This window comes from Urocitellus parryii, chromosome 7 (genome assembly GCF_045843805.1).
Source record: "Urocitellus parryii isolate mUroPar1 chromosome 7, mUroPar1.hap1, whole genome shotgun sequence".
In the NCBI taxonomy this organism is placed as follows: Eukaryota; Metazoa; Chordata; class Mammalia; order Rodentia; family Sciuridae; genus Urocitellus; species Urocitellus parryii.
This window is the reverse complement of record NC_135537.1, coordinates 128777865-128798819: the sequence shown is the minus strand read 5'-3', so window position 1 is coordinate 128798819 and position 20955 is coordinate 128777865. Positions and strand designations below refer to the sequence as shown.

The 20955-nt window shown below is 40.2% G+C and overlaps 1 protein-coding gene across 2 annotated transcripts in view; it reads right to left on the bottom strand.

Moving 5' to 3' along the window:
- Myh10 (myosin heavy chain 10) overlaps window positions 1–20569 on the bottom strand; it is a 140259-nt gene extending 119690 nt beyond the window's left edge. The window contains exons 1-2 of one of the 2 annotated variants that reach the window (XM_026390473.2): window positions 20489–20569; window positions 12838–13213 (exon numbers count right to left, since the gene is read on the bottom strand). In XM_026390473.2, the coding sequence (XP_026246258.1) occupies window positions 12838–13182 (345 nt within the window). In that variant the 5' untranslated portion in view covers window positions 13183–13213; window positions 20489–20569. Of the gene's footprint in view, window positions 1–12837; window positions 13214–20488 lie in introns of those variants that run through there. The other variant, XM_026390474.2, reaches the window with a different exon arrangement.
- Window positions 20570–20955: the final 386 nt, after the last annotated feature.

Sequence of the window (20955 nt, the reverse complement as noted above, 5' to 3'; positions counted from 1 at the left end):
AACTACAGAGATCTGAGGGAGAAGTTTGTATAATAACACTACTGCACACTTTACCTAAGGGAGACATACAAAAATATTTGCACACATAAAAGTTTGCAATTTCTCAAATACACAGTGCAGCTTTAGGACTCTAGGCTTCTGCCTAAAACACCCACCCTCCTCTGTCGGCTACTACCAGGAAATGGTACTCATCTTTTAAGTACCAGGTCTCTGATTAAGAAAGCAGGGATACATAAAGGCATTTGTTTCATAGAAGCAAAGAATTCCAAGAACCATGAATGGAAGCAGGTGCAGATGCCAATGTCAGGGAGCAGAGACAGTATAGTCTCCTTCTAGAACAGGGCACTGACCTGGGAACATCACATAACCCTATACCCCACTATAACTCTCACAAGAAATCATCCCACTGCCCGAAAGGAATGCAACGAAGGAAAGAATACATTCACCCATCTCATTAGCAAACACTGCACCCAGATGAAATGCAAGTGAATCAGAAACACAATAACTACAATCAGACATTAAACAAAAATTAAAAAATTAAAAAAGGAAAAAAATGATCATCCAGAGAATTTGGAGAAAGGACTTAGCTATGGAAATTATCTACAAAATAAGCCAAAAGAAAATTCTAGGAAATAGAATTACATCTGCAACAGAATACACTGTCACATACTGAAAGAGAAATACAAAGAAAATAAAGGTGACAAGAGCAAGAAAAGACTAAGAAAATGGAAATCAAATGGTGAGAGTAGACACCTTTATTCTGGGAGAGCATCCTCTTTACAGAAAAAGAAAGAAAACAAAAGTAAAATAATAAAAGACAAAGAAGTTACAAAAGTAAAACCAATAAAAAAATAATACATAGAGGACAGTTGAATATGGATGGCAGAGGAAAGATACCAAAAAATGTTACTGCTCCTTTGGGGAAATTTTTTAATAATAATAAAATTTTTTAAATAATAATAATAATAATGACAATAATAAAAAATGCACTTGAAGAAAACTGTAGGCATGGGAGGGAGATATATAGTTAAAAAGCACTCACCAAGCTAATGAAGGCAGGTGGTATATTCTCACCATTTTTTGCCCCTAAAGAAACAATGCTCATCACTGCTTAAATCCTTGGGTGACCAGCAGAAGAGGACCTTCTAAGGAACAGAACTAAGGGTGGCAAACCTAAATGGAGTCACTTCAGACTCACTGATCAATCTCAGCATCATAAAGTGAGAGACAACTTGACGTTAAGTGTCTCCTAATCTAAAACCGTTTAGGACTCTGGACCCAAGGACCAGACTACAAAAAGCACCATGGGAATGTGACCCAAAATTCAGAATTAGGAAATTCTACAACCCAACTGTTTCTATTTCTTCTAGTGAAAAAACAAGGAAGGGAAACATCAGATTAGAAGAGACACAACAATTACACCTTCTCTGCATTCTGAATTGAACAGACCAACTATTTAGGAGACATTTATGATGTAAGGGAAATTTGAAAAGTTTGTGATGATACGGAATTGTCACTTGTTTTTTAGACACATGATAGCTACAAATCCTAAAAACTGTGGCTGGGGAGCAAGAGGCTAAGCAGAGCTTTTAGCAGCATACAAATCTAAGAAAACAAACATTTTGAAGAGTTTTGGCCCACCCAGGAGAATAGTAAACACGCCAAGCCTTGGGATACTCATGGCTACCGCCTAAGAATTAAGACTGTACCAGAAATCAGCCTTCACACAGACTGAGGCACATCTGGAAAGGATGTCAATCCCTGATTAAATTATATGACCTGGTTCCCTCACCTACACTGCCAACCCAAAGCAAAACTCCAAGATAAGCTTGATGCCATCCAGAGCCCCACATTCTCCTCCCAATTTCTTATTCACATTAACCAGGCAGACAATGCAACAAACTATGACTAAAATCCAATATAACATCTGGATCCCTTGTGAGTCTATTTTTACTGACTTCTACTATTATCTGGAATGTTAATATGTCCAAGTAATTAAAAGACATGGTAGAAAATTCTGGTAGAGAACTGGAAACTAAAGAAAATTGTAAAATTAAAAAAAGCATGAACTAAAATAAAGAATCCAATGGATGCCTTTAATGGCTAATTATATACAGCTACAGAAAGAATTACATATCTGAGATTGAGTCAAAAGAAATAGACAGATTGAAAATACGGAAAACAAGCACAAAAATATAGAGGAACACTAGAGCTATAGGGGACACAGGGAAAAGGTCTGACAAGCAGGTGTTTGAGTAGAAGGAGGAAGAAGGGTAGCGCTGAAACACTGTTGGAAGAGATGATGGCTAAGAATATTCCAAAACCAACAAAGGCATCAGGCCACAAAGCCAAAAACACTACAAACTCAAAGCTGAATGCATAAAAGAGAAGTTTACCCAAGCACATTCTAGTAAAACTGTTAAAAACCAAAGACAAGGGCTGGGGTTGTGGCTCAGCAGTAGAGCGCTCACTAGCACGTGTGAGGCCCTGGGTTTAATCCTCAGCACCACATAAAAATAAATCAATGAAGATATTGAGTCCAACTACAATTAAAAAATAAATATTTTAAAAAAACAAAGAGAAAAATTTTAGAAACAGATAGAGGGGGTGGAGGGTACAGATTACCTTCAAAGGATATAATAATAAAGATAGGATAAAGTAATAATAAAAATAATACTAAAAAAGGATAAAAATAAAACCCTAAACTGATTTTTCAAAAGAAAAAGATGGAAGGCAGAATACAAAGCTATATCTGCATTGTGCCTGGCCAGGTCTGAACCCCAAATCTAACAAAAACAAAAGCAAGAAAACTTAAAAAACAAAGGAGTAGTAATATAGCACTTCCAGAAAAATAATAAGAGATGCTTTCTAAAAGAAATAAAGGAGATGTAAATTAAAAAATAAAAGCAATAAAAGGGTAAATGGATAAAATTAAATAAATATTGACTATTAAAAAGTAATAAACAGAGCCAGGCATGGTGGCACATGCATGTAATCCCAGTGACTTGGGAGGATGAGACAGGAGGATCATGAGTTCAAAGCCAGCCTCAGCAAAGAGCAAGGTGCTAAGCAACTCAGTGAGCCCCTGTCTCTAAATAAAATTCAAAATAAGGCTGGGATGGGGCTCAGTGATTCAGTGCCCCTGAGTTCAATCCCCAGTACCCCTCCCCCCAAAAAGTAATAATAACTGTCTTGTGGGTTTTAAAATATAAAGAGAATTAAGATAACAGCATATAAACTGGGAAAGGAGAGTAAAGAGAGTTCAAGTGTTTTCAGGTTCTTACATTATTTATAATATGGTAAGAATTCTGTCAACGATATAAGTTAGAATGGATAATCACTAAATGAAAAGCTAAGAGAATAGCAAAAATGTGTGTTTTTTGGTGAAAGATAGAATAATAAAAACTACTTAATCCAAAAAGAGGGTATAAAAGAGAAAACAAACATAGAAGAGGTAAGACAAATAGAAAGCAATGAATCAAATGGTGGGGTTTAAACTGAAATGTATGTCATTACATTACATGTATATGAATCAAATATTCTAGTTTTACAGTATTGTCAGAGCTTGGTGCTGTGGCACATGCCTATTCTACCAGTGACTCTGGAGGATGAGATAGGTAGATGGAAAATTCAAGACCAGCCTCAGCAACTTAGAGAGACCTATCTCAAAGTTGAAAGAAAAATAAAAAGGAGGGGGCAGGGGATATAGCTGAGTGGTGCAGCAATCCCTTGCACCAAATATGTATGGTCTGATTCAGGACAAAAATAACTACAGGCAGTTTATAAGAGACATACCTTCAGTATAAAGATACAAAAAAGTCAAAAGTTTAGAAAACAATAAACCATGAAAACACTAATCCAAAGCAGGGAAAAATGAACTAATGTTAAGATAAAAAAAGTCAACTTTGCAAGATACAAAAATGAAGACTGGTTTCATGACGATTCACCAGAAGGATCTCAAACTTCTATGTTTGTACACATGGGATAAGCGAGTGTAGGAATGATACAGCAGAACTAAAAAGGGAAATGGAGAAGTACTCACAGTAACTGAAAGAACAAGCAGATAAAAAATAAAGCTGCGGATGTAGCTCAGTGGTAGAGCGAGCATGGGCAAGGCCCTGAGTTCAAACCCCAGCACTGCAAAAACAAATAAAATAAAGTAAAAAAATAAAAAACTTCCCAGCACTGCCAGAAATAAATAAGATTTTAAAGCCTACAAGGACATAGAGGGCTGAATGACACTGCACATACCCAATGTTGTGTCTAATAACTGCCTAAGACACATGCTTTTCAAGTGCACAACTATCTTCTACCCAAAATGATCATAGGATGGAACCATAAAGCAAGTGTAATAGATATCAAATGGTATGTTCTCTGACCAAGGAGGCATTATAATTAGAAATAAAATAATCCTGAAAATGCCCTGTTTGGAAATGAAGAAATTCATATCTAAGTAACTTGTGGAGCCAAGGAAGACATCCTTATTGTTTTGAACTGAATGGTAGTAAAAATACAACATAATAAAATTCAGAATAGAGCCAAAGCAGTACTTACAATGAAATTTATAACTTTTAAAGCACATGCTGGAAAAGAACTAGCTGAAAAAAATTAATGATCTAAATTTTTGTCTTTAAGAATTTGGAGAAGGAACAACAAATTAGACCCAAAGAAAGTAGAAAGAAAATGTGCGAAAACTAAATAGGTAGGTTAAGTAGATAGGTAAATGGGAAGACCGAATTGAAAGGGCCAACAAAATGAAAAGTTCAATAAAGTTAGAAGGCTGCTATTTGAAAAGATGCATATAACTGAAAATCCTCTGGTAAGACTCATAGTAAGAAAAGGAGAACAAATTACCAGTATCAAGAATGAAAGATAATATCACCACAAATCTACCGAAAATAAGGGGGTATTATGAACTTATGCCAATACATTTGAAAATTTAAGTGAAATACAAATTCCTAGAAAAATATAATTTTCAAAACTGACACTTGAAATGAAAAGTCTGAAAAGTTCTACATCTAGTAGAGAAAAACTTCTCTATAAAGAAACTCTATTATTGCTCAGAAAAGAAATAACATCATCCTACCCAAACTCTTGTAGAAAACAAAGATGAAACACTCCACAATTCATTTTATAAAAATGAACATAATCTTGATGTAAAATACGAAGAGGATATTATAATAAAGGAAAAATTTTAAGCTATTCTGATGAATGTAGATGCAAAAATCCCAAACAAAATATTAGCTAGGAGAGAGAGAGAGAAAGACAGAGAGAGAGAGTGAGAATCCTTGGTTCTTATAAGGTTAGATTAATAGTGGGGGGAGCCAAAAAACAAAATGCAAGAAAAACCATACTAAAATAGATAATGGGGAAAATTTTGATAATTTAATACCCAAAAGTCTGGATTTTTAAAAAAAAAATATCATCCATTCAGAATAAAAACTAGGAATAGAAGGAAACTTTACTTAATCTGATAAAGAATATTTTTTAAAATATTAAAACTACAGCAAACATCATTCTTAATGTTGAAAATGTTGAAACCTTCCCTTGAGATCAGGAATAATACAAGGATGCCTTCTATTACCACTTTTATTCAAAAAGTTTTGAGCTGAAGGTCCTAGACGGTGTAATAAAGCAAAAAAAAAGTATACAAGAATTGGAAAAGAAAAAATAAAACTATCATTATTGCAGATAAATGTGAGTATATTCCTAGAAAATCCACAAGAATCTTCAGCTAAACTGTTATAACCAATAATTTAATCTAATAAGGTCACTAAATAAAAGCCAATATGCAAAAACTTAATTGTAAAAAAACCCACATTTTCTAGAAAATGTTAAAAATTAGGTACATACCCTATGTATCACAAAAGCAAAATTTAAAACATCATTCAAACAGTGAAAAAAAAATCAAATGCCTCAAAACAAATCTAACAAAAGACTGACTCTACTACGAAAACTATAAACCAATATTGAGAAAAATTGAGAACTAAGTAAATGGGTAAACCTAGTCATTAAAAATTAAATGTTGTAAAGATCTAATTTCTTCCCCAAATTGATATACAGAATCAATAAAATCCCAAACTACATTTCAACAGGGTAACTGTAAGGAGATATTAAAATCATAATGAAACAATTTAATCCTTAAGAACAAGTATGAGAGGACTTACTATGTTGAATAGCAAGGCTAATTATGAAGCTATAATACTTAAAAGACAATGTGAATTAGCTCAAAGACAGGAACACAGACCCATGAAACACAATAGGAAGTCAATATCATGAACACCTGACTTATGACAAAGGTGGCATTTCAGAGCACTGGAGAAAGGAGTATTTTCAGTAAATGGAACTGGATCAACTGGATGGCCATTTGGGGGACAGTGGGAGAATCTTGTCCCTGCCTCATAATGTACAAAAAAAAAAAAAAAATTCAATTCCAGATGCAACTGATGCTGATCCCATGAAAAGTACCAAATTTCCTTCTCCTCTGTCATCAGACTGAGTTTGGCGAATTGGAGACATCAGCAAGAGACTGTACGTGGAGGAGGTCAGATTATTCATTACGCAAGCTCTCTCTGCCAATTTCCATGGCCATCTGCATCCCTCTAAGGAAGGCCACAGTTCCATCAGGTAGCCCTCATCATCAAGTTGAGGTAAGAGCTCTTTCCCACTATTCTTTTAAAGATCCAGAGGTATCAAAGAGGCAAGGGATATACCTGGCAAGTGTAGAGCACTTGCCTCACATGTGTGAGGCCCTGGGTTCAATCCCCAGCACAGCAAAAGCAAACCAACAACAAATGATATATCAAGGGCTCTTGGCTATCACTAGCACCAGAGTACTGTACTAGTCCTCATTTGTTTTTTAAACTCTACCAGCATTTGTACATCTTCAGCTTACTAAGTGCCTAGTCTAAGTCTTCTGTTTCCTTCTGGGATCTGAGTAGATCAAGCATCACCTAGAAAAGCTGAAGATGCGAATTGCAGATATGCATATCCTATCACCCAGGAACTCCACTCCTGGTTATAATAATGTGTGCCAGGTACACATACAAGCCCATTTATCGAAGCAATGCTTATACTAGTACCTAACCAGGAAAATAAATAAATAACCACAAAGAATCGAGTAGAGCCGGGCGATGGCCACACCTGTAATCCAGCCATGCAGAAGGCTGCGCTAGAAGGATTGCAAGTTCAATATCAGCCTCAGCAATTTAGTGAAGTCCTAAGTAACTGAGGAAGACCCTGTCTCAAAAATAAATATCATGAACACCTGGTTTATGACAAAGATGGCACTTTAGAGCACTGGAGAAAGGAGTATTTTCAGTAAATGGAACTGGGTCAACTGGATAGCCATTTGGGGGACAGTGGGAGAATCTTGTCCCTGCCTCATAATGTACAAAATAAAAAGGGCTGGGGATATGGCTTAGCACCCCTAGGTTCAATCCCCAGTATATGTGTGTGTGTGTGTGTGTGTGTGTATGTGTATGTATGTGTGTGTAGGAGTTGGGAGGCAGAACTGAATAGGGGCTGGGGATGTGGCTCAGTGGTAGAGCACTTGCCTAGTATGCAGAGACCTTGGGTTCAATCCTTCAGTATCAAAAAAAAAAATTTTTTTTTGAGCACACAAATATACTGAATCAAAAATCTTACCATTGTACACCTTATTCCAACAAAAATAAATGAACAACTCAAACTTTTATTTCAGAGCAGAAGAAAACAACTGGATTTTTGTATCTATTTTTGCTTTAATCTATTGTGATATGTTATTTTAGTTATTTCTTCATATTGCATATGAAGAAAATCTGACACACATTTGTTGGAAAAGAGGAATAGTTTAATAGCCTTTTCAGATAGTTTTAATATTCTCTGAAACTACCAAAACTAAACAAGTGACAATTTCTTAAAGATTAGATGCAATGTAGCTTCTGCAACCCTATCAGTGAATTTATACTATGTTTCATCAAAATCCATTGGTTAATCCTACATGATGAATTAATCTTTTACCCACCCACGATTCTGTAACATCATGTATACCTCATTTGGAAAACATTGGCTAACTGAATTATCCAAGTCTTCCAGATGATGATATTTCACTATATGACAAACAAAAAGAAAAGAAAATCATTTTCATTATCATCACATCAAAAAGCTTTTTAGGTATTGAAAAGCTGTCAAGTTCATGATGTTAGATTCAAGTTTCCTATAATTCTAATTTTCACATAAAAACTCAAATTTTACCATTGACAAATATAGTTGTTTCCTTTGAAGTGACAGGCTCACTTTGTTTTTTGGTTTTTGGGGGTTTTTTTGTGGGGTGTGGGAGTGGGGGGTTTGGGCACAAGGAATTGAACCCAGGGGCACTCAACCACTGAGCCACATCTCCAATCCTATTTTTTTTTTTTTTGTATTTTATTTAGAGACAGGGTCTCACTGAGCTGAGTTGCTTAGCATCTCAGTTTTGCTGAGGCTGGTTTTGAATTCTCAATCCTCCTGCCTCAGCCTCCAGAGCCACAGGATTACAGGCATGCGCTACCACCCGGCTCACATTGTTTATTTTCAAGAAAATATCTGCCAAATACCTCTATGCAAGGAACTAGTTCATCAATCGGTCAGTCTATCAAATAGAAAGGGTGTTCTATGAAAAAAAGTAGCGAGTTTAGCTTGCAACTCAAAGAACCACACATGTGGTTCTTTCCTTCAAGGCACAAGTCCATATGCAGCAGAAGTGCTTGTGTATATTCGCCATTTCCTTACACAGACACTAAGAGGATGCCTGCTCAAGGGCGGCTATTTAATAAAAATCAATATTTTTTTCCTGTGTTAAAGGACATTCTTGAGTGAAACTGTGTTTTTTGATTTTTGTTTTTTTTTTTAACTGCCAATAAAGTGCAGTGAACAATAAGATGATTATGAGGACAGCTTGGGGGCACTGCCTTTATTCATAAGGTGTCAGAGCTTTATTCATCTAGCTTGGGGACCACCAGTACAAATATCCATAATGAAAAGGGCAAATAACATCTTCATATTATTATGAAAATAGTTTTGACCTCTCAGATGCCCTGAAAAGGTTTTAGGAAAACCCTAGGGAGTCCCCAGACCATACTTTGAAAGTTATTGAATTACAACAAGGCAGACAATATGGATGAATCTTAGAAATGCAATGCTAAGAAAATAAAAACAAGAAAAACCCACAAAAGACTACATACTATGATATCCATATACACTAAAGTTTGAAAAAAGGCAAAAATACACTATATTGTTTAGAGATATATAATTAGTTGATAAAACACTGGGAGATTTTAACACTCTTCTCTCAGTAGATATAGACTGATAGGTGAAGCAGACAAAAATTAGGGCGGCTACACAAGGTTAAACAGCTAAAAAGCTTAATCTATGTGGGACCCTACACCAACAATAACAGAATACACATTCTTGGCAAACTCATGGAACACTCACAAAAACTGACAATATACTATACAAAGCAAGTCTCAACAACAACAAAAAAGGCATTCTTTATGGGGAAATTACTTTAAAAATCAATAGTAGGGACTGGGATTATGGCTCAGCGGTAGAACGCTCGCCTAGCACAGGCGGGACCCGGGTTCGATCCTCAGCACCACATAAAAACATATAAAGGCATTGTGTTGTGTCCACCTACACCTAAAAGATAAATATTAAAAAAAAATAGTAAAAAAATAACTAAAACACTTGGAAATGCTAAAAGTACACTTTTAAATGGTCCATAGGTTGAAGAAGAGATCTTAATAGAAATTAGAAAATATTAAGGTAGTAAAAATACTACATAGCAAATCTGTGAGCTGAAACAGTATTAGAGAAGTTTATAGGTTTAAACTGTTTTATTAGGAAGGAGGATAAAAATTAATGAGCTGAAAATTTGAAGGTCAGGGAGAACAATCCACATAAAATATAAGGAAAGAATATACCTAAACCAGTTATCAGCCTAACTTGTTTGAAGCTATATGATATCATCTTTATAGAAATATGTCCAAAAAATGTTCCTGTGCAAGTAATTGTAGGGTCTGCATCATGGAACCTCCACCTATCCATTCAACTGACCATTGCAAAGCCCAAAACAAATGCATTGCCATCAGCAGTGGCGACTCTCCCTGGCCCCTCTCTTCATAAGACTTTAGTCAGAGTCAAGTGTTCCCACTACCGGGAACCTTTTTGCACCCATCTGATTGGAGACATGATCCTCCCAAACCCCACCTCTGCTGGGACTGTCCTACTTTGAGAAAAACTCAAGAATTCTCTTGCACAGCCCAAGGGGACCATGCTTTGAAAAGAAATTCATAAATTCAGTCAAGTTGAACTGGGGGGGGGGGTGGGATAAAAAAAAAAATTAAACCAACTCAATAAAGTACTGCTTTCCAGATCTCCGAATTATCATGAGGAGTGGTACAAACAAAGCACACCATCTTTTCTTTCATTCTCTTGTGTTTCATGATCACAATCTCTTCCTTTTTCCATCTGTCTCCCTCTTTCTCCCGTGTGCAGCTACCTATAATGTCCAGTGTGAGGAATCAGGTAAAGACTGGCAGAAAACAGCCCAGCTCCCTTCCACACTGTGCTCCTCCACTACTCGGGTGGGGCATCACCTCTCCAGCCCTGCATAAGCCACGGTACACAGGGCTGCATCTCAAACTGATCCTGCTCCTAAATCTCATGTTCATATTACCATCTGACCACAATCTCTTCAATTTTCCAGTCCTCTCACTCCCCGACTCCCAACAACCCTATCTTTCAACATCATTAAAAACTCCAGCCCTTGATCATCAGCCCCCTCCTACCCAGACTTCCATTCCTCCAGAGCTTGATGCCAAAGACAATCAGAAGAGTTACCTCTCTGTGTGCTGGCAATGGAGACACAAGTTCCCCTGCCTGGAGCAAAATCACCCAGCCAGACAAAAATGTGATCTCCTTCTACACTGATATTCAGTCTCAGCTTGATTCTCATTGTTGTTCTCCAGTTGTTTTCTTATCCTTGGCCTTCCCTCATTTCCAAGATTTTCCCACTCTCCTCAAACCACTTTTCCAGCCCTGCTGCCTCTTCCTGTCTTTATTTTGCATCCTACCTCGTAAGAGAAATAAATAAATATAAATAAATAAGGAAGCCAGTCTGGCTTGATGGAAACCCTCCCACAAAGGTCCTGAGCCAGCTATTCTTTGCCCCTGTCTGGCTCCCTCTATTGGTCAGACTTGTCAAAGAGCCCTTCACTGACCTACTGTGGGAAGCCATTCTCCTCCTGATCCTATCCTATGTTTCAGTTCTTCACAGAATATATCTTGTTCACTGCTCTACCCAAGAACCTACAACATATTAGGCACTTAAAATATTCCTTAAATACGCTAAATTCTATGGGAACACTAGTTCTGATTAAGTGAAGTTTTGAATTACTCATGAGCATCAGTAGTATGCTCCTTGCCTAAAAATCCAACTAACCTTTTCCAATTTCAGACCATTACTCATTTCTTCTCTCTACTTCTCTTCATTCTAAATCCAATCCATACCACCTTCTGCAAATCACTGCCACATCTGTCTACCATTCCCTCAGGCCTATTTTGTCATTCTAGATTCTTTTCAGGATCTGGCTTCATTTTTCCTCTCTACTTTATCCCTTATTATTTTCAATAATTTCTACAGTCAGGGACATGGTGCTATACTTTAGAATTTGAATGTCTCCCAAAGGCCCATGTATTGGAGGCTTGGTCCCCAGAACATGATGCTACTGGGAGGCAGTGAAGTCTTTAGGATGGGGGAGGGGCTGGCAGAAGGAAGTTATGTCATTGGTGGTGGCTCTTGAAGGAGATATTGAGACCTTGTCCCCTCTTCTCTTTCTCTCTTTGATTCTCCCATGTCATGAGGTGAATAGGCCTCTTCCACCTCATACTCCCAACATGATATACTATGACAACATAAGCCCAAAGCTGGGGCCAAATGATCACGGGCTGAGACTTTTGAAACTGTGAGCCCAAATAAATTCTTCCTCTTTTTAAATTGACTTAGCTCAGGTATTTTGTCACAGTGATAGAAATCTGACTAACACACATAGTCAATGACCGTAATATACATGTCAACTGTTAACCACAGGACAACCACAAGACAATCCCAGGCTCAATCTCACCCTAGATGATTTCCTCTTAAAAACCTCAACACTGGAGGGCTAGGGATATAGCCTAGTTAGTAGAGTGCTTGCCTTGCATGCACAGGGTCCTGGGTTCAATCCCCAGTACCATCAAAAAAAAACTCAGCATTGGGCTGGAGTTGTGGCTCAGTGGTAGAGTGCTTGTGAACCCCTGGGTTCGATCCTCAACACCACATATAAATAAATAAAACAAAAGATCCATTAACAACATGAAAAAAATTTAAAAAAAAATACCTCAACATTTATCTTTCCTACTTCCCAGTACCCAAATGAAGCTATTCTTGCTTTTCACTAAAATCTGTAAACTTGCTGTCCCTTCACACTAATCCTCCTGGACAGACACTTGATTTTCCACTCTTCTATTGAATGCACTCTCTTTACCTGGTCTTTCTGCCACATGCTCTCTCTTATCATACTGTGCTTCAGAGCACTACCGTAAAAGTCTTCAAACAACATTTTAATCATACCTAATTGCAGATTGGATTATTTAAATTTAGCATGTTAAGTTTAAAGGAAAGCAAGACTTGAACAAGAAGGAGACAATCTTTTTATATTTAATATGATGGTAATGCTAAACAGAACGTTCCTCATTTTCCTTTGATTATGACAGGATGGGTAGTTCACATTAATCCCCAGTCACCACTTCCCTTGATTATTTGGAAGAAATACTCACGTAGATAAGTCCTGAATAGTAGCGGTCCTTCAGATTATGTAAAACAGAAGCTTCATTCAAGCATGTCAATTCCGCCATATCCTCCACCTTGGAAAACTTCGGTGGGTTCATCTTCTGGATGTCATCTTTGTTGACCATTGCCTTTTTCCCATTCTCTGCCAACTCCACCATAACTTCATCTCCCCGTTCTTCTTTGATACTAGCTGCCTCAAATCCATGGCGTTCAGATGGAATCCACACTAGCTTCTTAGCTGTCCAATCAGCTTGAGTGGCAGGGTTGTAGATGACAGCCCTGTCCACAAAGAGATACCTCTCTGGATCCTCCAGTCCAGTTCTCTGTGCCATTGTAAACAGAAGGATCCAAGAGCAATTGCCCCTAAGAGAAGAGGAGAAGGGCAAAATTAGATGTTTACAAAATGTAATATAATTCACAAATTTTGTTTTCAAACAAAACTTTAAGTAAACATGAACCATAAACTCTGAGTTCAGGAGCTGGGGTATTACTCTTCACAGCCATACTAACTATATTTCCAAGGTAAATTTCAGAGGTGACCACTAATTATGCCTCTGGTTGTCTGACGACCACTCAAGATCTGCCCTCAGTTACCAAGGGCTGAAAAGCAGGCAAAAGAAAAAAGCAAAGTTCCAGGATGACCTTTTTTTTTTCTCCAATTCCTCTTTCACCCTCACCACAAATTAAACAAGGAGTTAAGTTGGGAAAGGAGAAAAAAGAAAAAGAAAACAAATGCATAATAAAAGGTCCTTGGAGTGGTACTGGAATTAGTGGGACCACAAGGATATAGCTACAAAAACATAGGATGATGCTAGCGAGAAGCTATCAGACACAGCATGCCTCCCAGTCCATCTTCAAGCAACTCAAAGCTCTTCTTTAGAAATAACCCAGATCAATCCCCCTATAGCTTTCCTATTGGCCCCATGTGGTCTTAGTGTGATTAAACGGAGCCAAAGAAGAGAAGTGAAACTTCTGGCTTCTCTCAATGGCCTTTCAAGTATGTGGTGGTGACAGCTATCCAGATCTGCACTCCCATCCTGCAGCTGCTCCCACTCCTCCATGTTGGCATTAGCATTGCATCATTCATCAAGACTCCTGCTAGCAGGGTGTAGGTGCATAATCTAGTGGGGATGCTGAGGCAGGAGAATCTCAAGTTCAAGGCCAGACTGGGTAGCTTAGCAAGACCCTGCCTCAAAATAAAAATAAAAAGGGTAGGGAATGCAGCTCAGTGGTAGAGTATCCCTGGATTCCCCAGGACCACAAAAAAGGGGTGGGGGCAGGGAAAAGACTCCTTCCCTGATCTCTTATCTCTAAAGAGACTCCAATGTGTCCGTGTCTTCCCTTTATGGAGTGTGTCCCAGAAGCAAACATAACATTCCAGATACAATCTGATCAATGCAGAAGAAAAAAAGAATCTTTCACAATTTCAGCCACACTGAGGAAAGGACTGGTTCTGTGACTTTGCCAATTAATATAGCTCGAGACCTAACCAATTGGTTTCTTTAGCACCTATGGAGATCTGGCTCATAAGAAGCTACCAGGAGAACTCCACACACATTATATTGCTATTACTATATATTTTCCTCTATTTGTGCAATTGACTTTTTGGATCAAATGACAGCATTTTAAGTCCTTATCATTAGCCTTTCTGACGTCACTTGCTATTCCTGCCCGATAGCATCTTTTTAGAATCTGATACTATCCTGAACATTTTTTGCCATTACTCCACAAATTCCAGGTTATTACAAACTTCACAGGTACGATTTCCATGGTTTCATCTAAATCAAACACAGTATCCACTCACAAATTCCCTCAATTCTCCCCCCACCCTGCCCTCCAGAAATGTTGGGGGCTCTTTGCAGGCAAGAGGATCAATACAAAGCATCCTTTACAGGTTGCAAGGAAAATCATAAGGTTGTCCAAAGTTGCTAAAAAGTTCTTAACATTAACTCGATAGATGAATTTCAAATTCTGTGAAATCACAGAAATTCGGGTTAAAAACATGATATACACTTAGGGTGTACACAGTATGTTGTCTTAATACATCCATAACTTTCTTTAGATTCTCAAAGGATTGCTATATCCTTAAGAATGAATCACTGACAATGGGTATAGGTACTAGTCATTTAACCCCTAATGATAATTTATTATTATTTATCAATTAGCTATGATTCTTCAAAAATTTGTTACAATGTAATGCATTATAAATGCCCATACCCTATTAATAATGAGTCTCAAACTTTGGAATGCATCAACAGCATCAGGAAGTCTTCTTAACACACACAGATTAAGGCTCGGATGTGGCTCAATGATAGCATATTTGCCTAACATACAAGAAGACCTGGGTGGTTCAATCTCCAGCACGCACGCGCGTGCACACACACACACACACACACACACACACACTCTCTCTCTCTCTCTCTCTCTCTCTCTCTCCTCTCTTCTCTTCCTTTCTCTGTTGGGTCCATCCCCAGAGTTTCTGATTCAGTAGATATGAGATACAGTCCAAGAATCTGCATTCAGAAGATGCTGATGCTGCCTGTCATGGGAGAGACACACTTGAGAACCATTGCTCTAGTTTTCTGGCTGCCATAATGGGTCACTGTTACTATCAGGTAGACCAGGGTAGAAAGGCAGGTTAAAAACCAATGTTCTAAAGCTGGGCACAGTGATGCATGCCTGTAATCCTAGTGGTTCCAGAGACTGAGACAGGAGGATCTCAGGTTCAAAGCCAGCTCAACAACAGCGAGATGCTAAGCAACTCAGTGACACCCTGTCTCTAAATAAAACACAAAATAGGGCTGGGGATGTGGCTCAGTGGTGGAGTGCTCCTGAGATCAATCTCTTGTACCAACAAACGAACAAAAAAACAAAACAAACAAACAAACAAACAAAAAAAACCCCAATGTTCTAGACTCACTCATAACATGATTTAGAGAATGTGCTAATATTTAAAGGTTAAGACATGGATAAAACAAAAAACACAAAACAAAGTGAACCCTTCCCTAAATATTACAAAACATGTGATTCATGTTAAGATTTCTACAAATAAAATTGCTTACATGTTGTATAACTAAATTTATATTTGCCTTCCTAGGCATCCACGTGTCACGTGGGGAGAGGACAGCACAAAAAATATTCATGGGTACATGTACATCATGAAGAATGGTTTCAAAAGCCCATTAATGCTGGGGGCAGGAGTACATCTGCAATCCCAGCAACTCTGGAGGCTGAGGCAAAACAATCGCCAACAACTTAACAAGACCCTGTCTCAAAATAAAATATAAAAAAGGACTGGGGATGTAGCTCAGTGGCGAACTGAACCCCTGCTGTAAAAGAAAAAAAAAAAAAACCATTACTCCCATTACCCCTAGGGACTGGACTCATGACTATTAACAAATTGTTCCAACTTAAACACTGCATACTGGTAAAAAGGAAGGCATGGGAATCATCCTAGATGAATCTGAAGACAAGTAATAGAACACAACACTCTACCTTTTGGAAGCACAGAATCTATTAAAAGAAAACATATCCAACTACAACAAAGTATGATAATAAGTTACTTATTATTCTTGTTCAGTATTAACTGTATATTCTATATGGCACTTAGGAAACCATCTTGCTGACAGTAAGCATGCACACATTGCTTTGATTTACCTTGGGTATATAATTACATGCTTAAATTGTAGGTAGCTATAAATTAGAATAACTTTACAGGTCATTTCTAGAACAGGTCATTTCTAGGGCAGGTCTAGAAAAAATGAATTAGATTAAGTTATCAAATTGGGACAGTTAAAACTTATCAGCACTTTTTCTAGGTGTAAAAATGCTTATAATATAAGAAAAAAATCAATAGATCCCCAAAAGTTCACAAACGTGTAAAGTTACATATACACATCTTTTTTTTTTTTTTTTTTTTTTAGTGGAATAAATGTTCTTTGAGTTTTTTACTGCACAGTAGGATTACAAATTACTTTGCTTGTTTTTTTTTTTTTTCCAGCTTTTTCTACAACTGAACACTGTGGGGATGGTCACCTGTTCCTTGCTGAATCCTAAGCTCTGAGCCTAGCCCCTGGGACACAATAGGGTCTCTATACGTATTGATCAACCTTCCATGAAAGGCCCCCACCCTCACAGTGAGCTTCAACTTCTCCACAATCACAAACCTACTATTCCTTCCTCTCCTGACCCAAATGCCACCCTTTCAGAAGTTCTTTTCAGGTCAATCTGGCAATTTAATCCTCTCCTTCTCCTAACATTTTGTACTGTTCTTCTGGCAAGTGTCCTTGTCCTGCCTTGCATTGCACCAAAGGGCCTAGCAGGTAGTAGGTCCTCATATTGTTGTTTAACTGCAGAGTTCATGAGGCCACTGAAGATATTTTGTTCTGTTTAACTCTTTACTTATGACTGCCAAATATGTCATGTTTTTTCACTCCACTGTACATCTGGTACTGAATCTGAATAATACTGGTATTTAACAATGTACCACCCCCAAATGTTTTGTCTTGTTGAAAGGTTCATGCCACAGTTGATTTTTTTTTTTATTTGTAGATGGACACAATACCTTTATTTTATTTTTATGTGGTGCTGAGAATTGAACCCAGTGCCTCACACATGCTTGGCAAGTGCTCAACCACTGAGCTACAACCCCAGCCCCCATACCACAATTTTTAAAATAGTTTATTCCACATATATCCTAAATTATATATCCCTTATTAGGTCCAGGCACTATTCTAAGTACTTTACATATATCAACTGTAAATCTTCACAACAGTGCTATGGGGTAGGGGCCATTAAAATCTCCATTTCACAGATGAGGAATGTGAGGTACAGAGAAAGCCAATAACTGGTGCAAGGTCACACAGCTTACAAGTAACAGGGTTGGGATGAAGTCCAGAGTTCAGGTCCAGCATTCAGGCTACAGTGACGGAAGGTAAGAGGGAGGAAATTGTGAAGGGCATGTTTTTTTTTTTGATACCAGTCTATCAAAAAAAAAATTTCTACCAATTATGACTTGAAAACTACAGGCTTAGTCAGTGAACCGACTAGCACAATCTGACCAAGGTTTCATATTTTATAGAAAAAAATGCCCATATTTAGGGGGAAAAGGAATAAACAGGCACCTTTTCAGCAAACATGAAGATAATCTGGAGGTTTATCTTAGAGTCATTTGAACTAACTGCTTAATTATAACTAAGTCATTTATCTGTGAATGAATTAAATAATACTGTACATATTATCAGGGAACAACAGAACCATAGTTCCCATCACCAAAACTGGTTTTAGACACATACACACCCCTGGGACTCCATCCACCCAAGCCATATTTTACTTTCAAAGAAATGCCACCCAACTAACTTCTCAACTGCCCCCCCAGCATCCCGTCTATAGTAGAAAATAATTCAGAGGAAAACAATTCAATTTTATGAATAGCTTGCATAGGGAAAAGCAAAAAAAAAAAAAAAAAAGATGGATAAGTTATCCAGGATAGAGCATCCTTGTAAAACAACAGACAACTAAAACAGAACTGCCCCAATTTGTGTAATGCTAGCTACCACTGAGGTCACTTACATTACAGAATTGTGCAAGTCTGTTAATTTATCAAAACTCTGCTTAAACAAATGATCCCACACTAAAGGCAAAAGACCACTATTGCTATTTATGGCCTGGACCATCTGCCAATTAATACTGTTATACTGTGTTAAATATTTCCAAACCTTTGATCCAAAACCAGGAATTTTAATTCCTCATATATGATAATCAAGTACATACACCAGTGAAGCATGCAGTCTTCCACCCTACAATGTGCCCTTCAAATTTTCCTCCATCTCACCTTCTATTCAGTCTCTTCATTGTAACGATTTCCCTAAAGAGCCCAGACAAACAGCCAGGCTCTCCCAGGCCACATCTTTTTGCTGCAAAAGCTTGTGCTATATCACACAATTATACCATCTGCTTTCTCTCGATAAGGACAAGGAAGAACTGAATTTAAGATGCAGAAGTGAGGAGATGCATAAAATGGCCACTTTTCCAGAACCGGAGACTGACAGGGCATACTAAAAACATCAAAAGCGTGGGACTCCAAGAATAATTAATAGAGGCAGATTGATGGAGATAAAACAATGAACAGATTATAAAGTTTTCCAGAGTGAGATACTATCCAGAATAATTAAACCGGACTCAAGGAATCCTCAGTTTCAATGCTAAAAAAAAAAAACAAACAAACACAAAATCTCAGCAAAGCCAAAGTATTATATTTAGTATTATATTATTCTGCGAAAACAGCATTCTTTGTTTCATCTGCAGTCTGGATCTACCCCGCCTGCTTTCCCCTACCCCACCCCAGTCCACCCCACCCCCTTCCATCCACCGCAGTGATCTTGAAGGGAGCTGCAGAGGCCCTAAGACACAGAGATAACGGTCGTAGGCAGAGGCCACGTTACCCAGACCTCACCAGCCGGGGTCAGACCCGCGGAGTCGCCAACCTCTTTCCTAAGGCCCCAGTTCAGGCAGGCCTGGCTGGGGGCCTCCCGGGTCTCCGGGCCGCATCCGCCCACCACAGGCCCACAAAGCCCCGGCCAATGCTAGGACCGACTCGGCAGCTTCAACTTCCCTACGACCTATTTCCAGCCTGATTTTTAGGGGATCAGGGTGTGACCCCCCCCCCCAACTGCAGAAGACAAGGAAGAGACTCTGCGGCGAGCCATTCCCAGATCACTTACACAATAAAGGGATCCCGAGGCAAGGGCTGACCCTCCCCCCCGGCCGCCCTGCTGCAGCGCGCCCCCGCCACATTTCCCGCCTCGCCCCCCCAAACCGCGCGGGCCTCGCCGGGAGTCCACCCCCGGCCCTGGCGGTCCACGGAGAGCGCGGCATGCCGCCGCCGCCGCCGCCTCCCCTTCTCCTTTTCCAGCGCCCGCAGAGTGCGACCCTCCCCGCGACCGCAGCCGGCTCGGGAGCTCCACACCCGCCGCGCGCTCCCCAGGCTCCGCAAAGCCTCTAGCCCCGGTTCCTGCACCCCACGGGGCCGGCGCTAGCCTTCTGAGTCCTCGGCGAACTCTTCTACCGCGCCCGGGGAGCCCGGCCCGGCCTAACCCACCCAAGGGGTCCTTCCTGTCCAGCGCCCCTGGCCACCACGATCACGCCACAGCAGGGCACGGTCCTCTCCTAGGAGGCAGACACAGACTCGCAGGGCATACCGGGACCCCCGCCAGGGCACTAGAATCCCAACTCCACACCGCCAGGGACCCCACACACCGAGGAACTGGCCCCCACATCCCCGCCCCCAAATCTCCATCCTCAGTCCCCCAGGGGTCGCCTTCCCGCACACCCTGGCCCAGATCCCTGCAAGGATCTCACTCTCGAGGATCCCATTCCCCGACCCTCCAGGGGTCTCTCCATCTTCACCTACTGGGGTCCTCTTACCCACTCCCTGCCCAGGTCCTTGCTCACACGAATCGAAGGTCTCCTCAGCATAAACCCTCCCGCCTAGATCCCCTTCTGCCTTCCCCAGCTCCCGCTTCGGCTTGGTCTCTGTGCTCCAAAGCCGCCCGGTCCTCCAAGCCCGGAATCCTTCTCTGCCCCCAAAAAACCTGCCCGGGACCGCCGCACTCGGACCCGGACAGCCGTACCTCTCACCTTCAGCCGAAGATGGTGGCGCCGGCGCACGTCCCCAGCCGCGACCACAGATCCGGCGCCTCAGTCCCAAACCCACCGCTGCCTCCGCCGGGCTCCTTTAGCACTGCTGCTAGCGGCTGCCCCACCCACTCCCACCCTCATTGGGCCATCTCCACGCCCATCACCGCCGCCCCCAGACCCACTGGTCCGTTTGCGCGCCCATCTCCTAGAGAAGACGTTAGCAACCCGAACGAAGCTACCTTCCCGAGTCCGGCTCCCTCCACCCACCTGGACTGATGCTCATTGGCTCCCGCTCCCGGCCCAGGCCCCCAGAGCCCCAATCTCATAGGCTGGCCCTCATGCCCGTCAAAAATTCCGGGAGGTGCGGTCGGGGCAGTGGCGGGCGATTGGCTGGCTCGGGTGGAGATGGACAGCTGAGGCTGGCTGGGCGCTTAGCTATCCCGCAAGGCAGCGAGGACTGACCGGGT